At 41.0% G+C, this 19,051-nt stretch overlaps 1 protein-coding gene across 2 annotated transcripts in view; it reads right to left on the bottom strand.

The window, feature by feature from the left end:
* The window catches only part of phip (pleckstrin homology domain interacting protein), a 249,777-nt gene that overhangs the window by 118,658 nt on the left and 112,068 nt on the right, over window positions 1–19,051 (bottom strand). For both annotated transcript variants that reach the window (XM_070885586.1, XM_070885587.1), the window contains 4 exons: window positions 17,694–17,847; window positions 12,384–12,518; window positions 8,724–8,852; window positions 2,285–2,510 (listed from right to left, as the gene is read on the bottom strand). In XM_070885586.1, the coding sequence (XP_070741687.1) occupies window positions 2,285–2,510; window positions 8,724–8,852; window positions 12,384–12,518; window positions 17,694–17,847 (644 nt within the window). The remainder of the gene's footprint in view (window positions 1–2,284; window positions 2,511–8,723; window positions 8,853–12,383; window positions 12,519–17,693; window positions 17,848–19,051) is intronic.

Below are 19,051 nucleotides of genomic sequence, written 5' to 3'. Positions count from 1 at the left end.
AAGGGGAACTGTTACAGGTGGCCAATACATTACAGAAGTATGTTAATACAATAAATTTGATCCACGCTATGGGGAACAACATAAGTAAACAATTACAAGCTGAGATAGTTTGCTCCGGGTATGGGGCCTGGATATTAAGTGAAATACAACATAACTTGGAGCAACTCCAAAATGGGGACATACCAGATTGGATCCCAAACAGCATACTTAACAATTGGACTCCAGATAAAAAAAATGAATAACACATGTGAGGTACGAAGGAATAGTCATGCATGGGTGCCAAAATTCAGATATATTATTGGGCGGGTGAATATGATTGGATTCGTGCTGTCCATACCTCAGTATGATGTAACAAAGGGAGACCCCTTATACCAGATCGATAATATCGGTGAAGTAAGAAACCAAACTCGGTTGCGTTACCATCAGCCTGCCAGATGGGTGATTAAAATTAACAATAGTACCAGAGGCATTGACATAACCGACTGCTATAAAAATAACCAAGGTGGTTTTATGTCGAGGTACACCACGAATGACGAATGATGATTGTGGATTCCACCAGATAAACAGATCTATGCTGAGTATCACTCCTCTTGAACACGATCTTGAGACCGTCGCTGCCCGCGATGAAACGGAGAGTGGCACGGGAGCAGCCAATCTGACGATTAAGACCAGGGGAGGAGTCACCCCGTGTCCTCATTAGCCCTAACTTCTGTTTCAGACCCAAGGGAGAAATAGACATAAATGGATATCACATACATCCCGAGACAACGGAAATCATTCATGGAACAGTCACGGATACCCTCCGAGAGGGGTACAAGGAGGCAGTATGGGAACCGCAAGGCAAACAGATACCGGAATTAAATGAGGAACAATTACGTTTGGTGCAAGGAATCCAGAATCAAAGATGACAGTATATCCAGCTGATGGAAGAAGTAGGCAACCTACAGAGAGACACTGACGCAATGCTGGCTGATCATCCCTGGTACTCAAAGCTGTGAGACATTGGACTTAATATTCCAATTCACCCATGGATAAGACTAATATCACATGTACTTGTAGTAATACAGGGCCTGGTTCTGATGGTCATGATGGAATTAACATGTGCACGAATTAAACAAGCCAAACGATACGTCAGGGCACGCACTATGATTAAGGCTATAAGGGATGAAAATTTAAGCAGTCCTACAGGCAGGACTTACTTTATATAACTCTGCGGGGAAGGTCTCAGGAGGTCCCAAAGCTTGGGAGATGGCCACCCAGGTGAACGAACTTATCTGGAACTCTCCTACAGGGAGATAGTTATCGGGAAATATGGCCAGCTTGGCATATAGCCAAGGGCCAAAAGGGGGGAATTGTAAGAGAAATTTGGCATTAGGGTACCAGCGGGACAAGGGTTAAAGTGCTGGTTCCTGCACCGACCCAGAAGGAGGTAAAAGGCTTCTCTTCAGCCTTGTACCAAGACTCCAGAAGTTATTAATTCAATAATATTCCGACAGGATACGATGTGAGAACCTAAACAGACATTGATAAGACCTTGCGAAGAGGCTCGAGGCAGACTCACGGGCATCAAGGAGAATCAACAAATTCTGACCGAATGAAGTAATTCAAGTCACGACCTAAGGTGGTCACGAGGGTCTTGGCCTGTCAATTCAAAGTAGCACTGATAAGGTAGTCCAATTGGAGATCTAGGGAGGTCTTACCAGGGAACGGAGGGGTTTTTGAAATGTATAAAAGTTGTATGATTGTGTTGTTCGGAGAGCATCTCCACTCACAGACGGCTGTGATGAGAGGTGTTGCCGGACGTTCGTAATAAAAGATCGTTATACTTTGCCATCCGTCTCTGTCTGCTAACTTCGAGAACTGCTATGTGGATTGTGGCGAGCGTCGACCCTCTATATCAGGGGGCACGCTCGTGGGAGGAGAAGCCTTCCCATTTTCCCTTACAGTATGTTGGTGGTATGTCATGAATTTTGCACTTTTGGGCGGTATGTCGACGGTCTGCATGAGCAGGCGATGTACATACCACCCGGCGGTATGTCACTGATTAATTTTCTGCCAGGCAGTATTGTAGGTGTTTTTTGACCAATTTTGCATTTTTGGGCGGTACGTCCATCAATTTCAGGCCCCATATGTCTATCTCAGGTGTTTCAATAAAAATGTCAACGTTTATAAGTGAATATTAACGAAGTTCAGTATAGTAATCATCTATTTCAGTTTGTAACATTGCATGCCGTAATCTTGGATCAGTCTTTAACTACTCTTGGAGTTTTTCTCTTCACGTTACCTGTGGCAGACACGCCCATTTGTGGGATGAGTTGGTCATCTTTACAGTTCTCCCGGCCAGGTACCAGTCGCTGGTATTTTGGGGGATGAGGATTGCCATCCACATCCACCAGGAATGGAGGCGGCATAAGATGTGGTGCCTGCTGTGTCTGCTCATCCAAGACATAGTTGTTGGCATCGCGAATTAAGGGTCGATAATCCGTATGGAAAAACATCTGATCAGAAATCTACAGCAGGAGATTCCAAAAGATGTTAGAATGTATTTCGAAAGCTTTGATAAAATTATTTCAATTTAAAAAAAAAACAAATTCAAACTACATAAATGAACCAATTACAACCATTTTTACTTCAGTCTTCTGAATTTTTAGTTCAAAAAAAGTGAGGGACATTTGTGCTAGGAAATTAAACATACAGGTGCAACGTCCCGAATCCGGAACACCGAAAACCGGAATTGTCCGAAAACTAGACATTTTTTAGTCAAAACCCAAAATCCGGCACGGATTCAGTCAAGGCTTCCGGACTTCAGACTACTGATTTTCTTGTCTGAAAATCGGAAAAACCCAAAAGTCAGCAAGGATTCAGTTCTGAGGATTCGGGACGTTGTACCTGCATTCCCATTTCAGAAAACGAGAATCAAAATTGTAAGGGCAGACTTGTTTTATTTGCAGTGTGTGTCCCATGTTGTTATCATGAATAAAATTGAGTATTTTTCTGCTGTGTTTTGAAGGGGGAAAAGATTGGCCCAACATGGTTTCTGTGAAGCAACACTGTGGGTCAACACACAGTGCCATAGAAAGGCAAGATGCAGATTTAATCCCCTTGCTTTACTGAGTTTCAGATTTCAGCTACACAGCTGCATAGAGGTGCCAGTTTAAGGCTAGGATCTCCCCTTCTAGTTTGGGGCAAGGAAGGTGGGGGCGGTGTGTGAAAGGAAATCATGCAAAGAGTTTTCTCGAAGTCAACTACTGAACACTTCTGATCAGTTAAAAATAGCAATGGCTTGGACCTGGGAGCAGGGTTCTCATTTTGTCCTCTCAGCTGCAAGAAGTGCATGGCCAGGTGGCAGTAGTGAGTGGAAAAATAACAGAAGAAGAGATAAGCAATTAAATTACATGCTAATGCATGCTAAATAGTTACTTTCTGTGTGGACCCAGAATTACTTGCGTTGATGGGAAAGAGGCAGACTTTATTTCATATGCCAAACATCTGTAGATTCATTTTTCATTTAGGATGGCACCAGAAATAGTAACATATATTTTGGTTTGCCTTAATTTGGCATAATTTTAAATCCAAACTTCTATTTTAGCAAATTTTGTTGAACATGTATAAATTGGGTTAAACTCTATATTGATGATAAATATAGTCATCAACAATCATTTTGAAGACATTGTCAGTTTTTGACACACAATTGTTCATCAACAGTCAATGTCCTCTGTGTTTCTTGATATTAATAAGAACATAAGAAATAGGAACAGCAGTAGGCCATACGGCCCCTCGAGCCTGCTCCGCCATTCAATAAGATCATGGCTGATTTGATCATGGACTCAGCTCCCCTTCCCTGCCCGCTCCCCATAACCCCTTATCGTTTAAGAAACTGTCTATTTCTGTCTTAAATTTATTCAATGTCCCAGCTTCCACAGCTCTCTGAGGCAGCGAATTCCACAGATCCACAACCCTCAGAGAAGAAATTTCTCCTCATCTCAGTTTTAAATGGGCGGCTCCTTATTCTAAGATCATGCCCTCTAGTTCTAGTCTAGGAAGGAGAGAGAAAACAGGTAATTATAGACCGGTTAGCCTGACATCAGTGGTGGGGAAAATGCTGGAATCAATTAGATGCAGGAAGAATGTTCCCGATGTTGGGGAAGTCCAGAACCAGGGGACATAGTCTAAGAATAAGGGGTAAGCCATTTAGAACTGAGATAAGGAGAAACTTCTTCAGTCAGAGAGTTGTTAAGCTGTGGAATTCTCTACCGTAGAGAGTTGTTGATGCCAGTTCGCTGATCAAGAGGGAGTTAGATATGGCCCTTACGGCTAAAGGGATCAAGGGGTATGGAGAGAAAGCAGGAAAGGGGTATTGAGGTGAATGATCAGCCATGATCTTATTGAATGGTGGTGGAGGCTCGAAGTGCCGAATGGCCTACTCCTGCACCTATTTTCTATGTTTCTATGTCTCCCCCATCAGTGGAAACATCTTCTCTGCATCCACCTTGTCAAGCCCCCTCATAATCTTATACGTTTCAATGAGATCACCTCTCATTCTTCTGAATTCCAATGAGTAGAGACCCAACCTATTCAACCTTTCCTCATAAGTCAACCCCCCATCTCCAGAATCAACCTAGTGAACCTTCTCTGAACTGCCTGTAAAGCAAATATATCCTTTTGTAAATATGGAAACCAAAACTGCACGCAGTATTCCAGGTGTGGCCTCACCAATACCCTGTATAGCTGTAGAAAGACTTCCCTGCTTTTATACTTCATCCCCTTTGCAATAAAGGCCAAGATTCCATTGGCCTTCCTGATCACTTGCTGTACCTGCATACTATCCTTTTGTGTTTAATGCACAAGTACCAGGTCTCGCTGTACTGCAGCACTTTGCAATCTTTCTCCATTTAAATAATAACTTGCTCTTTGATTTTTTCTGCCAAAGTGCATGACCTCACACTTTGTAGTATAATGTAGTATATTAAATTGTTCTTCATACTAAACTGCATGTTGTGTAGCAGTTTCCTAAAATCTGTTGTGTTTTAGGTTTAAACCAATAAAAGCACCTGAATGAAATTTTTAACATCAGTGCTTACTTTGATAATACCAAAAAAAAACACCTAAAATATAGATCTTTTATAAAACCAGTGCTAGATATTTACCTGGCGGGCATGTCTACAATTTGTGGACTAAATTTGTGCCAACAATGTTTTCTTAAAACTAAAAAATGTTGATTACCTCAGTAGCAATAAAGGAAGCAGTCATTCTTTCAAATAACACTTAAACCGCCCAATTGGGGATAAAACAACAATATCTATATCATCATTTTGCACACATTTTTCTTCTTTTTTGAAGTAAAAAGAGAAACAGAACGCACTAATAAAACCCAGATTTATGCAACCATAAAATAGCTAACTTAATTAATAAATGTTTTAAAATAAAATATGAAAAAGCAACAAACTGCGGCATGGAAAAAGGCCATGAAACCCATTCCCTCCAATGTACCAGACACGGCCAAGACCAGCATGTAACATAATCCAAAATTCCTGAGGAGGACACTTTAAACCAGGTAAAATTCCAAAACAACAAACATTCTCCTTGCCATCTACTAAACAACATACCACAAATGTTCCATAACTATTTGATCTAACTCTGTAACCTTCAATTCCACATCCTGCCAGATAACCATTCAACTTTTCTTTTTATTTTTAAATTCAGTGAATTAGCACCAAATCTGATTCCACTTATAACCGTGAGAAAATACATTCCGGAAAATCTCGAGCCTAGAATGTAAGTTCACTATATTGAATCTATGTCCCCTATACAGCAACCAACTACAGGCAAAAAGCCTTCTTATGATCCATTAATTCAACATTTTAACGACTTGAATTGTGTGATTTCTCAATCTTCTCTTCTCATTAAAAGAAAAATCTTCAGATGCTGGTTGTGGTACTAGACCCAGGGGTCATGAGTTCAAAGCCCACCATGACAAGGTGGGAAACCGAATTCAATAAATCTGGTCATTGGTGGGCAAGTACCAGAAAATTACCATGAAATCTGCTAAATTGATGCAAACATCTAACTGCAAGCCTTATCTGCTCTGGCCTACCTGTGACTCCAGTCCCACATTATGTGGTTGACTCTTAATAGAAACATAGAAAATAGGTGCAGGAGTAGGCCATTCAGCCCTTCGAGCCTGCACCGCCATTCAATAAGATCATGGCTGATCATTCCCTCAGTACCCCTTTCCTGCTTTCTCTCCATACCCTTTGATCCCCTTAGCCGTAAGGGCCATATCTAACTCCCTCTTGAATATATCCAATGAACTGGCATCAACAACTTTCTGCGGCAGGGAATGCCACAGGTTAACAATTCTCTGACTAAAGAAGTTTCTCCTCATCCCAGTCCTAAATGGCCTACCTCTTATCCTAAGACTATGGGCCCAAGTTTCCACATGATTTGCGCCTGATTTTTAGGAGCAACTGGTGGAGAACGGACTATCTTAGAAATCGCAATTCTCCACATTTTTTTTTCTGCAGTTCGAGTCAGGTAGAACAGTTCTACTTTGGAACAGAATTTTTTCTTCAAAAGGGGGCGTGTCCGGCCACTGACGACTGATTTCAAAGTTTCCACAGTGAAAACGTACTCCAAACTAACTTAGAATGGAGCAAGTGAAGATTTTTGTAGAACTGAAAAAACCTGTTCTACACATTAAAAAATCAGGCGCAGGTTACAAATTAGGCGTCCAGAACGAGGTGGGGGGGGGGGGGGGGGGGGGAGGGGAAGGGAAGTCATTAAATGTTATAATAAATCCTTATTTATACTTCTACAAATAAATCCAACCTGAATAAACATTTATAAGCAAAGAAAAGATTAAATAAACCATCTTCCTACCTTGTGAAAGTGCTTCAGGCAGAGAATGCTGCAGTCAGCCTGAGGCGCCTGTTCTTTCCCGTGGGGGGTGGGGGGAGGCGCCCGTTCTTCCCGCGGGGGGAGAGGAGGCACCCGTTCTTTCCCACCGGGGGGGGGGGGGGGGGGGGAAGACAGTGAGAAGGCTGCAAGTGCTAATGGCAATGTGCTTTTATTAAAAAAAATGTTCAAAAATTAAACAGCTACAAAGAACTACAAAAATGGCCGAGTGCCAATGTTTTTTTCACACTGCGCGTGTGCGAACGCTCTAACGCGCACGCGCAGCGTTGCCGGCAGGAAAAAAACTAATTTAAATAGTACCCGCCCCCACCCACTTACAAAATCGGCGTGAGTTTAGGCGCGAAAAACGGGCGCCCAGCTCGGAGGGGCACCGGTTTTTTATCGTGTGGAAACTTGGGCCCTATGTCCCCTGGTTCTGGACTTCTCCAACATCGGGAACATTCTTCCCGCATCTAACCTGTCCAGTCCCGTCAGAATCTTATACATTTCTATGAGATCCCCTCTCATCCTTCTAAACTCCAGTGAATAAAGGCCCAGTTGATCCAGTCTCTCCTCATATGACAGTCCAGCCATCCCTGGAATCAGTCTGGTGAACCTTCGCTGCACTCCCTCAATAGCAAGAACGTCCTTCCTCAGATAAGGAGACCAAAACTGAACACAATATTCCAGGTGAGGCCTCACTAAGACCCTGTACAACTGCAGTAAGACCTCCCTGCTCCTATACTCAAATCCCCTAGCTATGAAGGCCAACATACCATTTGCCTTCTTCACCGCCTGCTGTACCTGCATGCCAAATTTCAATGACTGATGAACCATGACACCCAGGTCTCGTTGCAGCTCCCCTTTTTCTAATCTGCCGCCATTCAGATAATATTCTGCCTTTGTGTTTTTGCCCCCAAAATGGATAACCTCACATTTATCCACATTATACTGCATCTGCCATCTCACCTAACCTGTCCAAGTCACCCTGCAGCCTCTTAGCGCCTCCTCAAAGCTCACACCGACACCCAGATTAGTGTCGTCTGCAAACTTGGAGATATTACACTGAATTCCTTCATCTAAATCGTTAATGTATATTGTAAAGAGCTGAGTGAGGTCCCAGCACTGAGCCCTGTGGCACTCCACTAGTCACTGCCTGCCATTCTGAAAAGGACCCGTTTATCCCGACCCACTGCTTCCTGTCTGCCAACCAGTTCTCTATCCACGTCAGTACATTACCCCCAATACCATGCGCTTTGATTTTGCACACCAATCTCTTGTGCGGAACCTTGTCAAAATACTCATAGAAACAATAAAAAGCCAATATTTTTATTATAATTAAGCAACTGAACAGAAAAAAAATATTGTCCCTCTACAATATTTTTCCCCTCTTGTGTGTAAAATTAAAGAAAACCTGTCTTAACAAATTGTTGTTGGATTACAATGATCGTTTAATTTTTTTTTAATTCTTTAGCTTTACACACTGAGGAAAAAATGCCTCCTGCATCACCAAAAATTTGATTCGCTGATTTCTTTAAAAAAAGTTATCTATTTTCTCACTGATAACATTCATCTGTTATGAATAGACAGACTATATAAGAAACACAAGTCTGGATAGCTTTGAACTGCACTCTTCTGACCTCTAATATCCTACCCACATACTGAACTAATAGCAAGGAGAATTAAACTCTTACGTAATGAAAAGGTTAACCGATGATATAATCTGAATGTATTTGCAATGCTGTTGTTTCAAAGAATTAGAAAATGCTCATTACCAGCACAAACAGAAAAAAATGATGCGACAAATTACATTTTATTCTACTTCATACCTTATCATATTTACTACTCGAGCCAAAGCCAAAGATGAGAAGATGCCCATGGGAGTCAGTACATGCAAAATGCTGCCCATCAGGGGAGCATTTGCAGTCAAACACTGCTCCATGTCCCTGACCTTCAATCTGAAACATAAATACATACGGCATGTAAAAATAACAAGGAGGAAAACACACATGTAAAGCAGTTGTATAGTTGCATTATACAAAAACATACATTTCAGAACAAACAGTTTAGGTTTAAATTTTAGAATGATTACCAGAGAATAATATGGTTGATTTTATTACCAGTACTGCATACATATAACACACTGAGATTAATCGCATTTAAGTTTTTTTTAAAGTAGAATTAAACAGCTACACTATATTCCCCAAGGAGGAAAAACATTCTGTAACCAGACTCACCACAGAAATTAAGCCACAATTAGTCCAAGAGAAGTTAGTGATTGAAGACAAAAAAAATCAGTAGCAATGGAAGAGAAACCATTCTGTCTTTTAAATGTAAAAAAAAATCCAGGCATTTTTGTGTGGGCTAAAGCACAAAACAATTATTGAACTCCTGCCCAAGGCTACTCGTTGAGAAGAAGCACTACATACAGTATTTCAGCTGCATGAATTACATACATCATCCCCACGTGACTTGAGTGGCTTTAAATAGAACTAAGATCTCACAATTCCCAGGTCAATGTGCTGACTACAGAATGCACATTTGCAGTGATTATTTGGAGGGAGGAAGTAGAGGGCAGTTTTCAGTGTTACATAGATCCCAGAAGTGTCAATAATCTGTAGTGCCAAGTATACAGAGTTCTGGATTATTCAGCAGATTACAAACTAATGAAATGAAATTGAAGCAGCATTTTTATTTGTAATAAAGTTAGCTTTAAAAAAAATGTATTTGCATACTGCTTGATTTGTTATTCTCCCAGTATCAATTGAAAATACCAGTGAAGGAGATAGCAAAAAGAAAACAACAAAATCAGGTTTCAGCTTTCTCAATTATAAAAATAAACCACAAAATATTTAACAATGAATCCCCATTAACAAGGAACCTTGTAATATTCTGTGTGATCTTACAATATTGCTTACAATATTCAGTTCAGTTTTGATAGCAAAGATATTAAATCTCAGAGATTTTCTACAAAAACAAAATTTAGTTCCAAGTTATATAACCAGGAGTAGGATGAGTGGCTACAAGAGCAAGGCAGAGGCTGGCTACTCTGTGACAAGTAGCTCACTTCCTGACCCCCAAAACCAACCCCCCACCTACAAGATTCAAGTAAGGAGTGTGATGGAATATTCACCATCTGCCTGGATGGGTTCAGTCACAACAGCACTAAAGAAACTCAACACCATCCAGGACAGAGCAGTTTGCTTGGTTGGCACTCCTACCGTGAGACTCAATATCCATCTTGTCCACCACTGGCACACTGTGGTTGCAGTATGTACAGTCAACAAGATTCACTGCCGTAAATCACCACCATTACTTTGACAGCACCTCCCTCCCTTGCACCTCTACCAACAAGAAGAACAAGAGCAGCACTGTTGTGGGAATGCAATCATCTTCAACTTCCCTTCGAAGTCCCACTTAGGTATACATCATTATTCCTTCATGATCACTGGGTCAATACCCTGGGATTCCCTACCTAACATCACAGTGGGAGCAGCATCACCACAAAGAACAGCAGTGATTCAAGGAGAAGGCCAACTACAGATGGGCAATAAATGTGGCCTGAGCATTGCCCACATCCAGAGAATAAATAATATAAAATGATGAGTAGGATAAGGCGATGATAATGATCAGCACCAACTTGGTTTAATATCGAAACACATTCTAAAACACTTCACAGATATTAAGAGGGGTAACCAAATGCTTAGTCGAAGAATTGGTTTTTAATGATGGTCTTACAGGAGAGGGAGTCACAACGGCGGAGGGGGTTTAGGGAGGGAATTCCAGTATATAGGACTCATTCAGGTATAGACTCAGCCACAAATGATAGGTTGAAGGGGAGAGGGAGGGTTGGGGGGGGATGCACAAGGCGGCAGATTAAGAAAGGGATCACGAATTGGGGGGGGGAGGGGGGGGCGGTGAGGTTGGGTAGAAGGTTACAGGGAGAGGGAGGGGAGAGGCCATTGTAGAATTTTAAATTTGTGGCATTCAAAGAGGTTCGGATAAACTGAAATTTAGAGCAGGTGAGGAAACAACAGGTTATTATTGGTTGTGGTTGTTGTTGTTGGTAGAGGTTGAGAGCAGGCTTTTCCCATGATTTTATAGGACGTGTTGTTTTTAGCAGTGACACTAAATCTAAGCTGGACTTCAACTTGGCACTAATAACAGTGACTTTGAGATTCACTATCGTGCATAATTATGTGCCCCTTATGGGTGCATTAAGATGATTCATTATTATAAAACAACACTGGGGTTCGATTTCCAATGTTGCGGGTGGAGGAACACACAATGTTCCTTCTAAGTTAAATAGGGAGCACCCGAAATCATGAGGTTGGACCTTTCTGCAATAAAGCTTCAAGTGCTTTTACATTGTTTAGATCCGACTGCGTATGCGTATGGGTGCCACTGTTGTCTGGTCGAGTCTAAACAATGTAAATAAATGCTGGCCTTGCCAGTGACACCCACATCCCATTAAGCTTTTGTGCAGAAGCGTCCAATCTTATGATTTCCAGTGAAATCACGAGAATGAAGAGGCCAATTTCAGTGGTATAAAGGTGCCATCTTAGACCTTGTTCTCCCACAATCTGAACCAATCAAGCACCAATGTAAAAGTGCATTGCAACAATCTTCGTGGCTACAAGAGGTCTCCATTTTCTTAAATACTTGCAATACAAGTGAACTTCTTTTATTATTACTTCAGTAAAGTTAAAGCCAGCGGAGTTGTTGAAGATTTTAAGAAACTCAATTTCAGTTTTTCTTTAAGGATATGCTCTCAAAATCTTCTGGTAGGTCAAAAATACTCTTTTTAAATAATTGCGGTTCTTGGGGTGGGAGTGTCACAGAACAGGATGGTTCTCTGTCGGAAAATTATTCGGTTGGCATTGTTCACAAATCAAATCATTACTTGAAATGACCTCGGTGTAGATATGAAGGGGAACCAGGTCAGGCTCTGTGCTCCTGCACAATTATATAGCCTGCAGCATTCACTGTTTAGGCACATACATGAAAAATAGAATTACCACTTAGGAGGCCTGCAGTACCCACAGAACCTTCACAAGTCACAACCTTCAGAACAACGAAGATCATTTGGGGGTAAAGGAAGCATTTTTTTTTTAATTGCATGCTTACTTTGTGATATGTGCAGTGACCTGTAAATTGAATGCCTGCATTTTGTGACAGCAAAATAATCACACTATTACACATGATTTTCCGTGATTGTCTCTCAAGGGTTATAGTGTAAAAAAAACTATTCTGGATTGCTTCAATATTTTTTATGATATCTGTTATGTACAATTATGTACAAGGTATTTGTAATAATGCCAGAAAGGTGACAAAGTATCAAACTATTTGAATATTCAAAAGGAACATGCATCTCCAGCATCTTAAAATAAGCAATTGTAACAAACAATAATAGCAATAATTATCTACGGGAAATAGGCTAAATTTATTTTTAAATCAGTATACAGTTTAGAAAACATAAATATTTGTACCATATTGAAATATGATCGAATTTTCACTCCTCTCACTATGTCCCAAACTATCACATTGCCATCATGCCCTGCAGAAAAGAGGACCCTGGGATCAAAGGGGTGTGGTTCGAGTACAAACACTTCATCTTCATGTCCCTGCAACAACATCAATGTTGAATTGTTAATAACCAGTAATACAGGTAAAGACAGTCACTATCACGCCCTTTAAAAAAAAATCAGTCACAAGAAATGAACATTTTATTTTTCTGGTCAGGGAACAAGCTATTAGAAAGGCAAAATACTGCGGTTGCTGAAATAAAAATAGAAAATGCTGGAAATACTCAGCAGGTCAGACAGCACCTGTGGAGAGAGAAACAGAGTTAACATTTCAGGTCGATGACCCGACGTCAATGTGGAACTGTACTTCATTAAAGAGGTGAGGGAAAAAATTGGGAAGGAAATTTTAAAAATAAAACTCCGTCAGGTTGCAGAGGGTTATCAACCTGAAACGTTAACTCTGTTTCTCTCTCCATAGACGCTGCTTGACCGGCTGAGTATTTCCAGCATTTTCTGCTTTTATTACAGGCTATTAGGTTGTTTTAATGGCCACTGTTTGTTACTCCCTGTCTGTCCCAACTACCTTTTCTCCCACCCGAACACCAACCCCAACTCTTCTCAATTCTACCGCCTCAGCACTCATACTAGGACAATTTCCTTCATAAGGTTCATGTCCTGCTCTCTCGATCCCCTTGCCACCCAAATCTTGACTACTTAACTACTTATTTCAACATAAAATGTTGGAAATACTCAGCAGTCAGACAGCATCTGTGGAGAGAGAAACGGAGCTAACGTTTCAGGTCGATGAGTATTTCCATCATTTCCGTTTTTATTTCAGATTTCCAGCATCTGCAGTATTTTGCGTTTGTCTCCTTATCTCAATCCTGGCCAATATCGTAAACACCTCCCTTACTGCAGGCAATGTTTCCCTCCCCTTAAAAACTGCTATCATCACATCTCGCCTGAAAAAAATCTAACTTCAGTTCCTCCATCCACTCCAACTAACATCTGATATCTAGTCTCTCATTCCTCTTTAAGCTGCTCGAAATCACCAGCATCAATGTTCTCTGTAAGCAGCACTTTGTTCTGCATGGCCAGTTTCTTTAAATTTCTGCGCATGCGTGGTATTTATAATGTAAAAGCTGGTGAGCGGCCTGCGCGACTGTGCACATTGACCAGCAGCATACTCACTTCTCCTAAAACTCCATGATAGCCCTAGCCAAAGTTACCAATGACATCCTCTGCATTAATCATAATGCATTAACCCTCCTGGTCAGCTTCAACCTTTCTGCAATGTACAACACATACGAATTCTCCATCCTTTTCCATCAATCCTTCTCCATGCTTCATCTGCAGGTGAACTGCCCTTGCTTGCCTTTCCTGCCTATCCCAGTGTACTCTGCACATCTTCCGCAATGGCTTCTCTTCCCACCACCACACAGTTGCATACCACAAGGTTCCATCCCTGCCCCCCTTCTTTTCCTCATTTACATACTGCCCTTTGGAGACATTATTCATCGGTATGGAGTCAGCTTCCATATATATGGTGAAGACAGAGCATTTCTCTCAGCATTTAGCCTGTCAATCCCCCTCAGAATTTTATATGTTTCAATGAGATCCCCTCTCATTCTTCTAAACTCCAGAGGGCATTGGCCCAATCTCTCGTCATAGAACAACCCTCTCATCTCAGGAATTAATCTAGTGACTCTTTGTTGCACTGCCTCCAAGGCAAGCATATCCTTCCTTAAATAAGGAGACCAAAACTGTGCACAGTACTCCAGATATTGTCTCGCCAGAACCCTGTACAATTGTAGCAAGACTTCCTTACTCTTGCACTCCAATCCTCGAGTAATAAAGGTGCAACATGCCATTTGCCTTCCTAATTGATTTCTGCACCTGCATATTAACTCTGTGTTTCTTGTACTCGGACACCTAAATCTTTCTGATCACCAACATGTAAGAGTTTCTCACCATTTAAAAAAGATTCTGTTTTTCTATTCTTCCTACCAAAGTGAATAACCTTATATTTCCTTCCATTATATTTCATCTGCCACCATTTGCAGACGCTTTGTGTTCTCCTCTCAGCTTTATGTCCTTTCTTGAATAGCAGGGTTACATCCTTCCAATCCAGTGGGACCATTCTAGAATCTAGGGAATTTTGGAAGATCACAACCAATGCATCCACTGTCTCTTCAGCAACCTCTTTTAGAACTCTAGGATATATGCCATCAGGTCCAGGGGCCTTGTCAGCTTTTAATCCCATTAGTTTCACAAGATTTCTCTACTGATACTAATTATTTAAGTTCCTCACTCTCATTAGCCGCTTGGCTCCCCACTATTTTTGGTATACTTTTTGTGTCTTCTACTGTGAAGACAGATACAAAATATTTGTTTAAAATCTCTGCCATTTCCTTGTTCCCCAATATAATTTATACCGTTCTAGTCTCTAAGGGACCAATACTTACTTTTGCTACTCTCTTCCTTTTTGCATACCCGTAGAAGCTCTTACAATACATTTTTAGATTTCTTGCTAATTTACTCTCATTCTATTTTCACATCTTTTATCAATTTTTTGGCCAGCTTTTGCTGGTTTCTAAAGCTCTCACAATCCTCAGGGTCACTACTATTCTTTGCAACATGCTATCTCTAACTTCTCTAATTAACCCTGGATAGATCGCTTTTCCCGTGGAGTTTTTATTTCTCAATGGAATGTATATTTGCTGAGAATTCTGAAATATTCCTTTAAATGATTGCCACTGCTTATCGACTGTCATATCTTTTAATCTAATTTCCCAATCTACCTTAGCCAATTCATCCCTCATACCTATGTTATTGGCTTTGTTTAAGCTCAAGACACTAGTGGCGGACTTAAGAATGTCACTTTCAAAATCAATGTGAAATTCTATCATATTATGATCACTCTTTCCAAGATGATCCTTTACTATAATATTACTAATTAACCCATGTCTCATTACACAAAACATGATCTAAAATAGCCTATTCCCTGGTTGGTTCTATGATGTATTGTCCATGGAAACTGTCTCGAATACACTCTATGAACTTGTCCTCCAGATTAACCCTACCAATTTGATTTGCCCAATCTATATGCAGATAAAAGTCCTCCAGGATTATTGTATTACCTTTATACAGGCTCCTATTATTTCTTGATTAATACTCTGTCCAATGGTATAGCTAGTTAGGAGACCTATAAACTACTCCCCCACTGTTTTCTGCCCCTTGTTATTTCTTATCATCACCCATACTGATTCGACTTCCTGATTTTTTGAGCCAAGATCCTTTCTCACTACTGTCCTTATGTCATCCTTAATTATCATGCCTACCACTCCCCCCACTCCTGTTCCAGTCTGACTGTCTTTTCAATAAGTCAAGTACCCTGGAATATTTAGTTCCCAATCCTGGTCATTTTGCACCTTGCAACCATGTCTCTGCAATGGCTATTAGATCATACCCATTTGGCACTATTTATGCCACTAATCATCTATCTTGTTATGAATGTCTGGTGCATTCAAGTAAAGAGCCTTTAGTTATACCCTTTTACCAATATTCCCTGCTTTCATCTTATTTGCTGATGCACAATTACCTTTAAACTCTCTGTCCCTTCCTGTCACACATTGCTTATCTTTACCCAAATTGCTCCACTGCCTTGACTGTTCCCTTTACATTTCTAAATTTCCCCACCCCCTTTTTAGTTTAAAGCCTCATCTACAGCCCTAGTTATTCAATTCACCAGGACACTAGTCCCAGCCTGGTTTAAGTGGAGACCGCCCCAATGGAACAGCTCCCTCTTTCCCCAGTACTAGTGCCAGTGTCCCATGAAGCAAAACTCCTTCCTCCCACACAACTCTTTGAGCCACGCATTTAACTCTCTGATCTGCTTGTCCTTATGCCAATTTGCGTGTGGCTCAGGTAACAATCCAGAGATGATTACCCTTGAGGTTCTACTTTTTAATTTGGACCCTAGCTCCTCAAATTCTGTCTTCAGAACCTCATTCCTAGTTCTACCTATGTTGTTGGTTCCTACGAGAACCACGATAACTGGATCCTCCCCTCCCACTTCAAATTCTTCTCCAGCCATGAGGAGATATCCTTAACCCTAGTACCAGGCAGGCAACAGACTTTGAAAGTCCTAAACATGGCTGCAGAGAAGAGTATATATCCCCTTGACTATACTGTCCCCTACCACTACAACATTCCTTTTCACTCCCCCACTTGAATGACCTTCTGTACCATGGTGCCGTGGTTAGTTTGCTCATCTATCCTACAGACCTAGCTCTCATCCATACAGGCAGCAAGAATCTCATACCTGTTGGACAAGGGCAAAGGCTGAGGCTCCTCTCTAGCATTGCAGCTGGGGTCCCCTAACCTGCCTGAGTTGCAATCACACCACTAACCAGACTTGTACAACTACCCAACATAAGGAGTGTGACTGCCTCCTGGATCAAAGTGTCCTGATAACTCTTCCCCCTCCCTGATGCCCCGCAATGTCTGCACCTTGGACTCCAGCTCAACAACTCTGAGCTGAAGTTCCACGAGTTGCATACAATTACTGGAGAAGTGGTCGTCCAGGATCACAATGCTCTTCACAAACTCCCACAAGCTGCAGTTGCGGCACACCACCTGTACTGCCATCCCTTTATAAATTTGTTTTAATTATGTAGTTAATTAAAGTTTATGTATTTAATTAACTTAACTTATAGTTTAGTTTTTAGCTAATTAATAGATCTGGTCTCAGTTCTAGGAAGATTAAATTAAATAGTTACCTTATAACACAAAGCAGTCCAAGTATTGGAGGCTAAAAGCAACTCCTCCTTGCCCCTCTACTCCAAATTCCCAAGTTTCGAGACTCTGTTTAAGTGCACTCCGTTTCAGACATTCTGTGCAGACCACTTTGACCCAATGTTGAGGGGAAAGAAAAAAAAGAGCTACTGTCCCTATTCTTGATTGCTAGTCAATGTCTTTGCTGAAAAGTGGACAGAATCAGAATCGGTAGTGACACACTCCATCTGTACTTAAACATGAAGAACAGCCACTTTGAAAAGTTACTGAAGAGTGGTCAGCTCGAGCCAGCAGCTTTAGGAGAGGAAGGTGGAGAAAAATGGGCATACATAAAAAGAAATGCTTGCCCTATACAACAATTGGCTTTACTCCGTATCATCGAGAGGAAGGTGGTATTCTTCATTCTGTAACACTAACTGAAAAATTCGGGTTATGTCCTAGATTAGGTTACTGAAAATTAATAATGCAGCTTCTTACCATCAGAACATGTATGAGCTGACCAGTGCAAGAATTCCAAACCTTCAATGTAAGGTTATTGACTGCTGTAATAACAGTGTTGTCATGACGATCCCAAGCCACCATGGTTACTTTCAGTTTGTTCACTTTGTCTTCTAATCCTTGTGGATTATACCTTTAACAAGAAGAACATTTTACCTTAGCAACAGTCTTTCTAAAAGTAAAATAAATTGAATCTTCTCAAAATGTAAACCTTTTTTAAAAAATTGCATTTATATAGCACCTAAGAACATCCCAATAGTAGATAATCAAGGGTCTATAGGTAGGAAGGAACTTAATACAATCACTATCACTAATGAAATAGTACGAGGTAAATAATGGCGGACAAGTCCCCTAGACCTGATGGCTTACATCCTAGGGTCTTAAAAGAAGTGGTTGCAGAGATAGTGGATGCATTGGTTGTAATCCACCAAAATTCCCTGGATTCTGGGGTGGTCCCAGCGGATTGGAAAACCGCAAATGTAATGCCCCTATTTAAAAAAAGGAGGCAGACAAAAAGCAGGAAACTATAGACCAGTTAGCCTAACACCTGATGTTGGGAAAATGCTAGAGTCCATTATTAAGGAAGCAGTAGCGGGACATTTGGAAAAGCATGATTCAATCAAGCCGAGTCAGCATGGTTTTATGAAAGGGAAACCATGTCTGACAAATTTACTGGAGTTCTTTGAGGATGTAACGAGCAGAGTGGACAAGGGGAACCAGTAGATGTGGTGTATTTGGAATTACAGAAGTCATTCGATAAGATGCCACATAAGAGGTTACTACACAAGACAAAAGCTCACGGGGTTGGGGGTAATATATTAGCATGGATAGAAGATTGGTTAACTAACAGAAAAGCGAGAGTTGGGATAAATGGGTAATTTTCCGGTTGGCAAACAGTGACTAATGGGGATTAGTGCTGGATCCTCAACTATTTACAGTCTATATTAGTGACTTGGATGAAGGGACTGAGTGTAATGTAGCCAAGTTTGCTGATGATACAAAGATGGGTGGGGAAAGCAAATTGTGAGATGGACACAAAAAATGTGCAAAGGGATATAGACAAGCTAAGTGAGTGGGCAAAAATTTTGCAGATGGGAGTATAATGTGGGAAAATGTGAGGTCATCCACTTTGGCAGAAAAAAATAAAAAAGCAAATTATAATTTAAATGGAGAAAAATTGCAAAGTGCTGCAGTACAGAAAGACCTGAGGGGTACTTGTGCATGAAACACAAAAAGTGAGTATGCAGGTACAACAAGTAATCAGGAAGGCAAGTGGAATGTTGGCCTTTATTGCAAGGGGGATAGAGTATAAAAGAAGAGAAGTCCTGCTACAACTG

The sequence above is a fragment of the Pristiophorus japonicus genome, chromosome 7, assembly GCF_044704955.1.
Source record: "Pristiophorus japonicus isolate sPriJap1 chromosome 7, sPriJap1.hap1, whole genome shotgun sequence".
NCBI lineage: Eukaryota > Metazoa > Chordata > Chondrichthyes > Pristiophoridae > Pristiophorus > Pristiophorus japonicus.
This window is presented reverse-complemented; position numbering and strand designations above follow the sequence as displayed.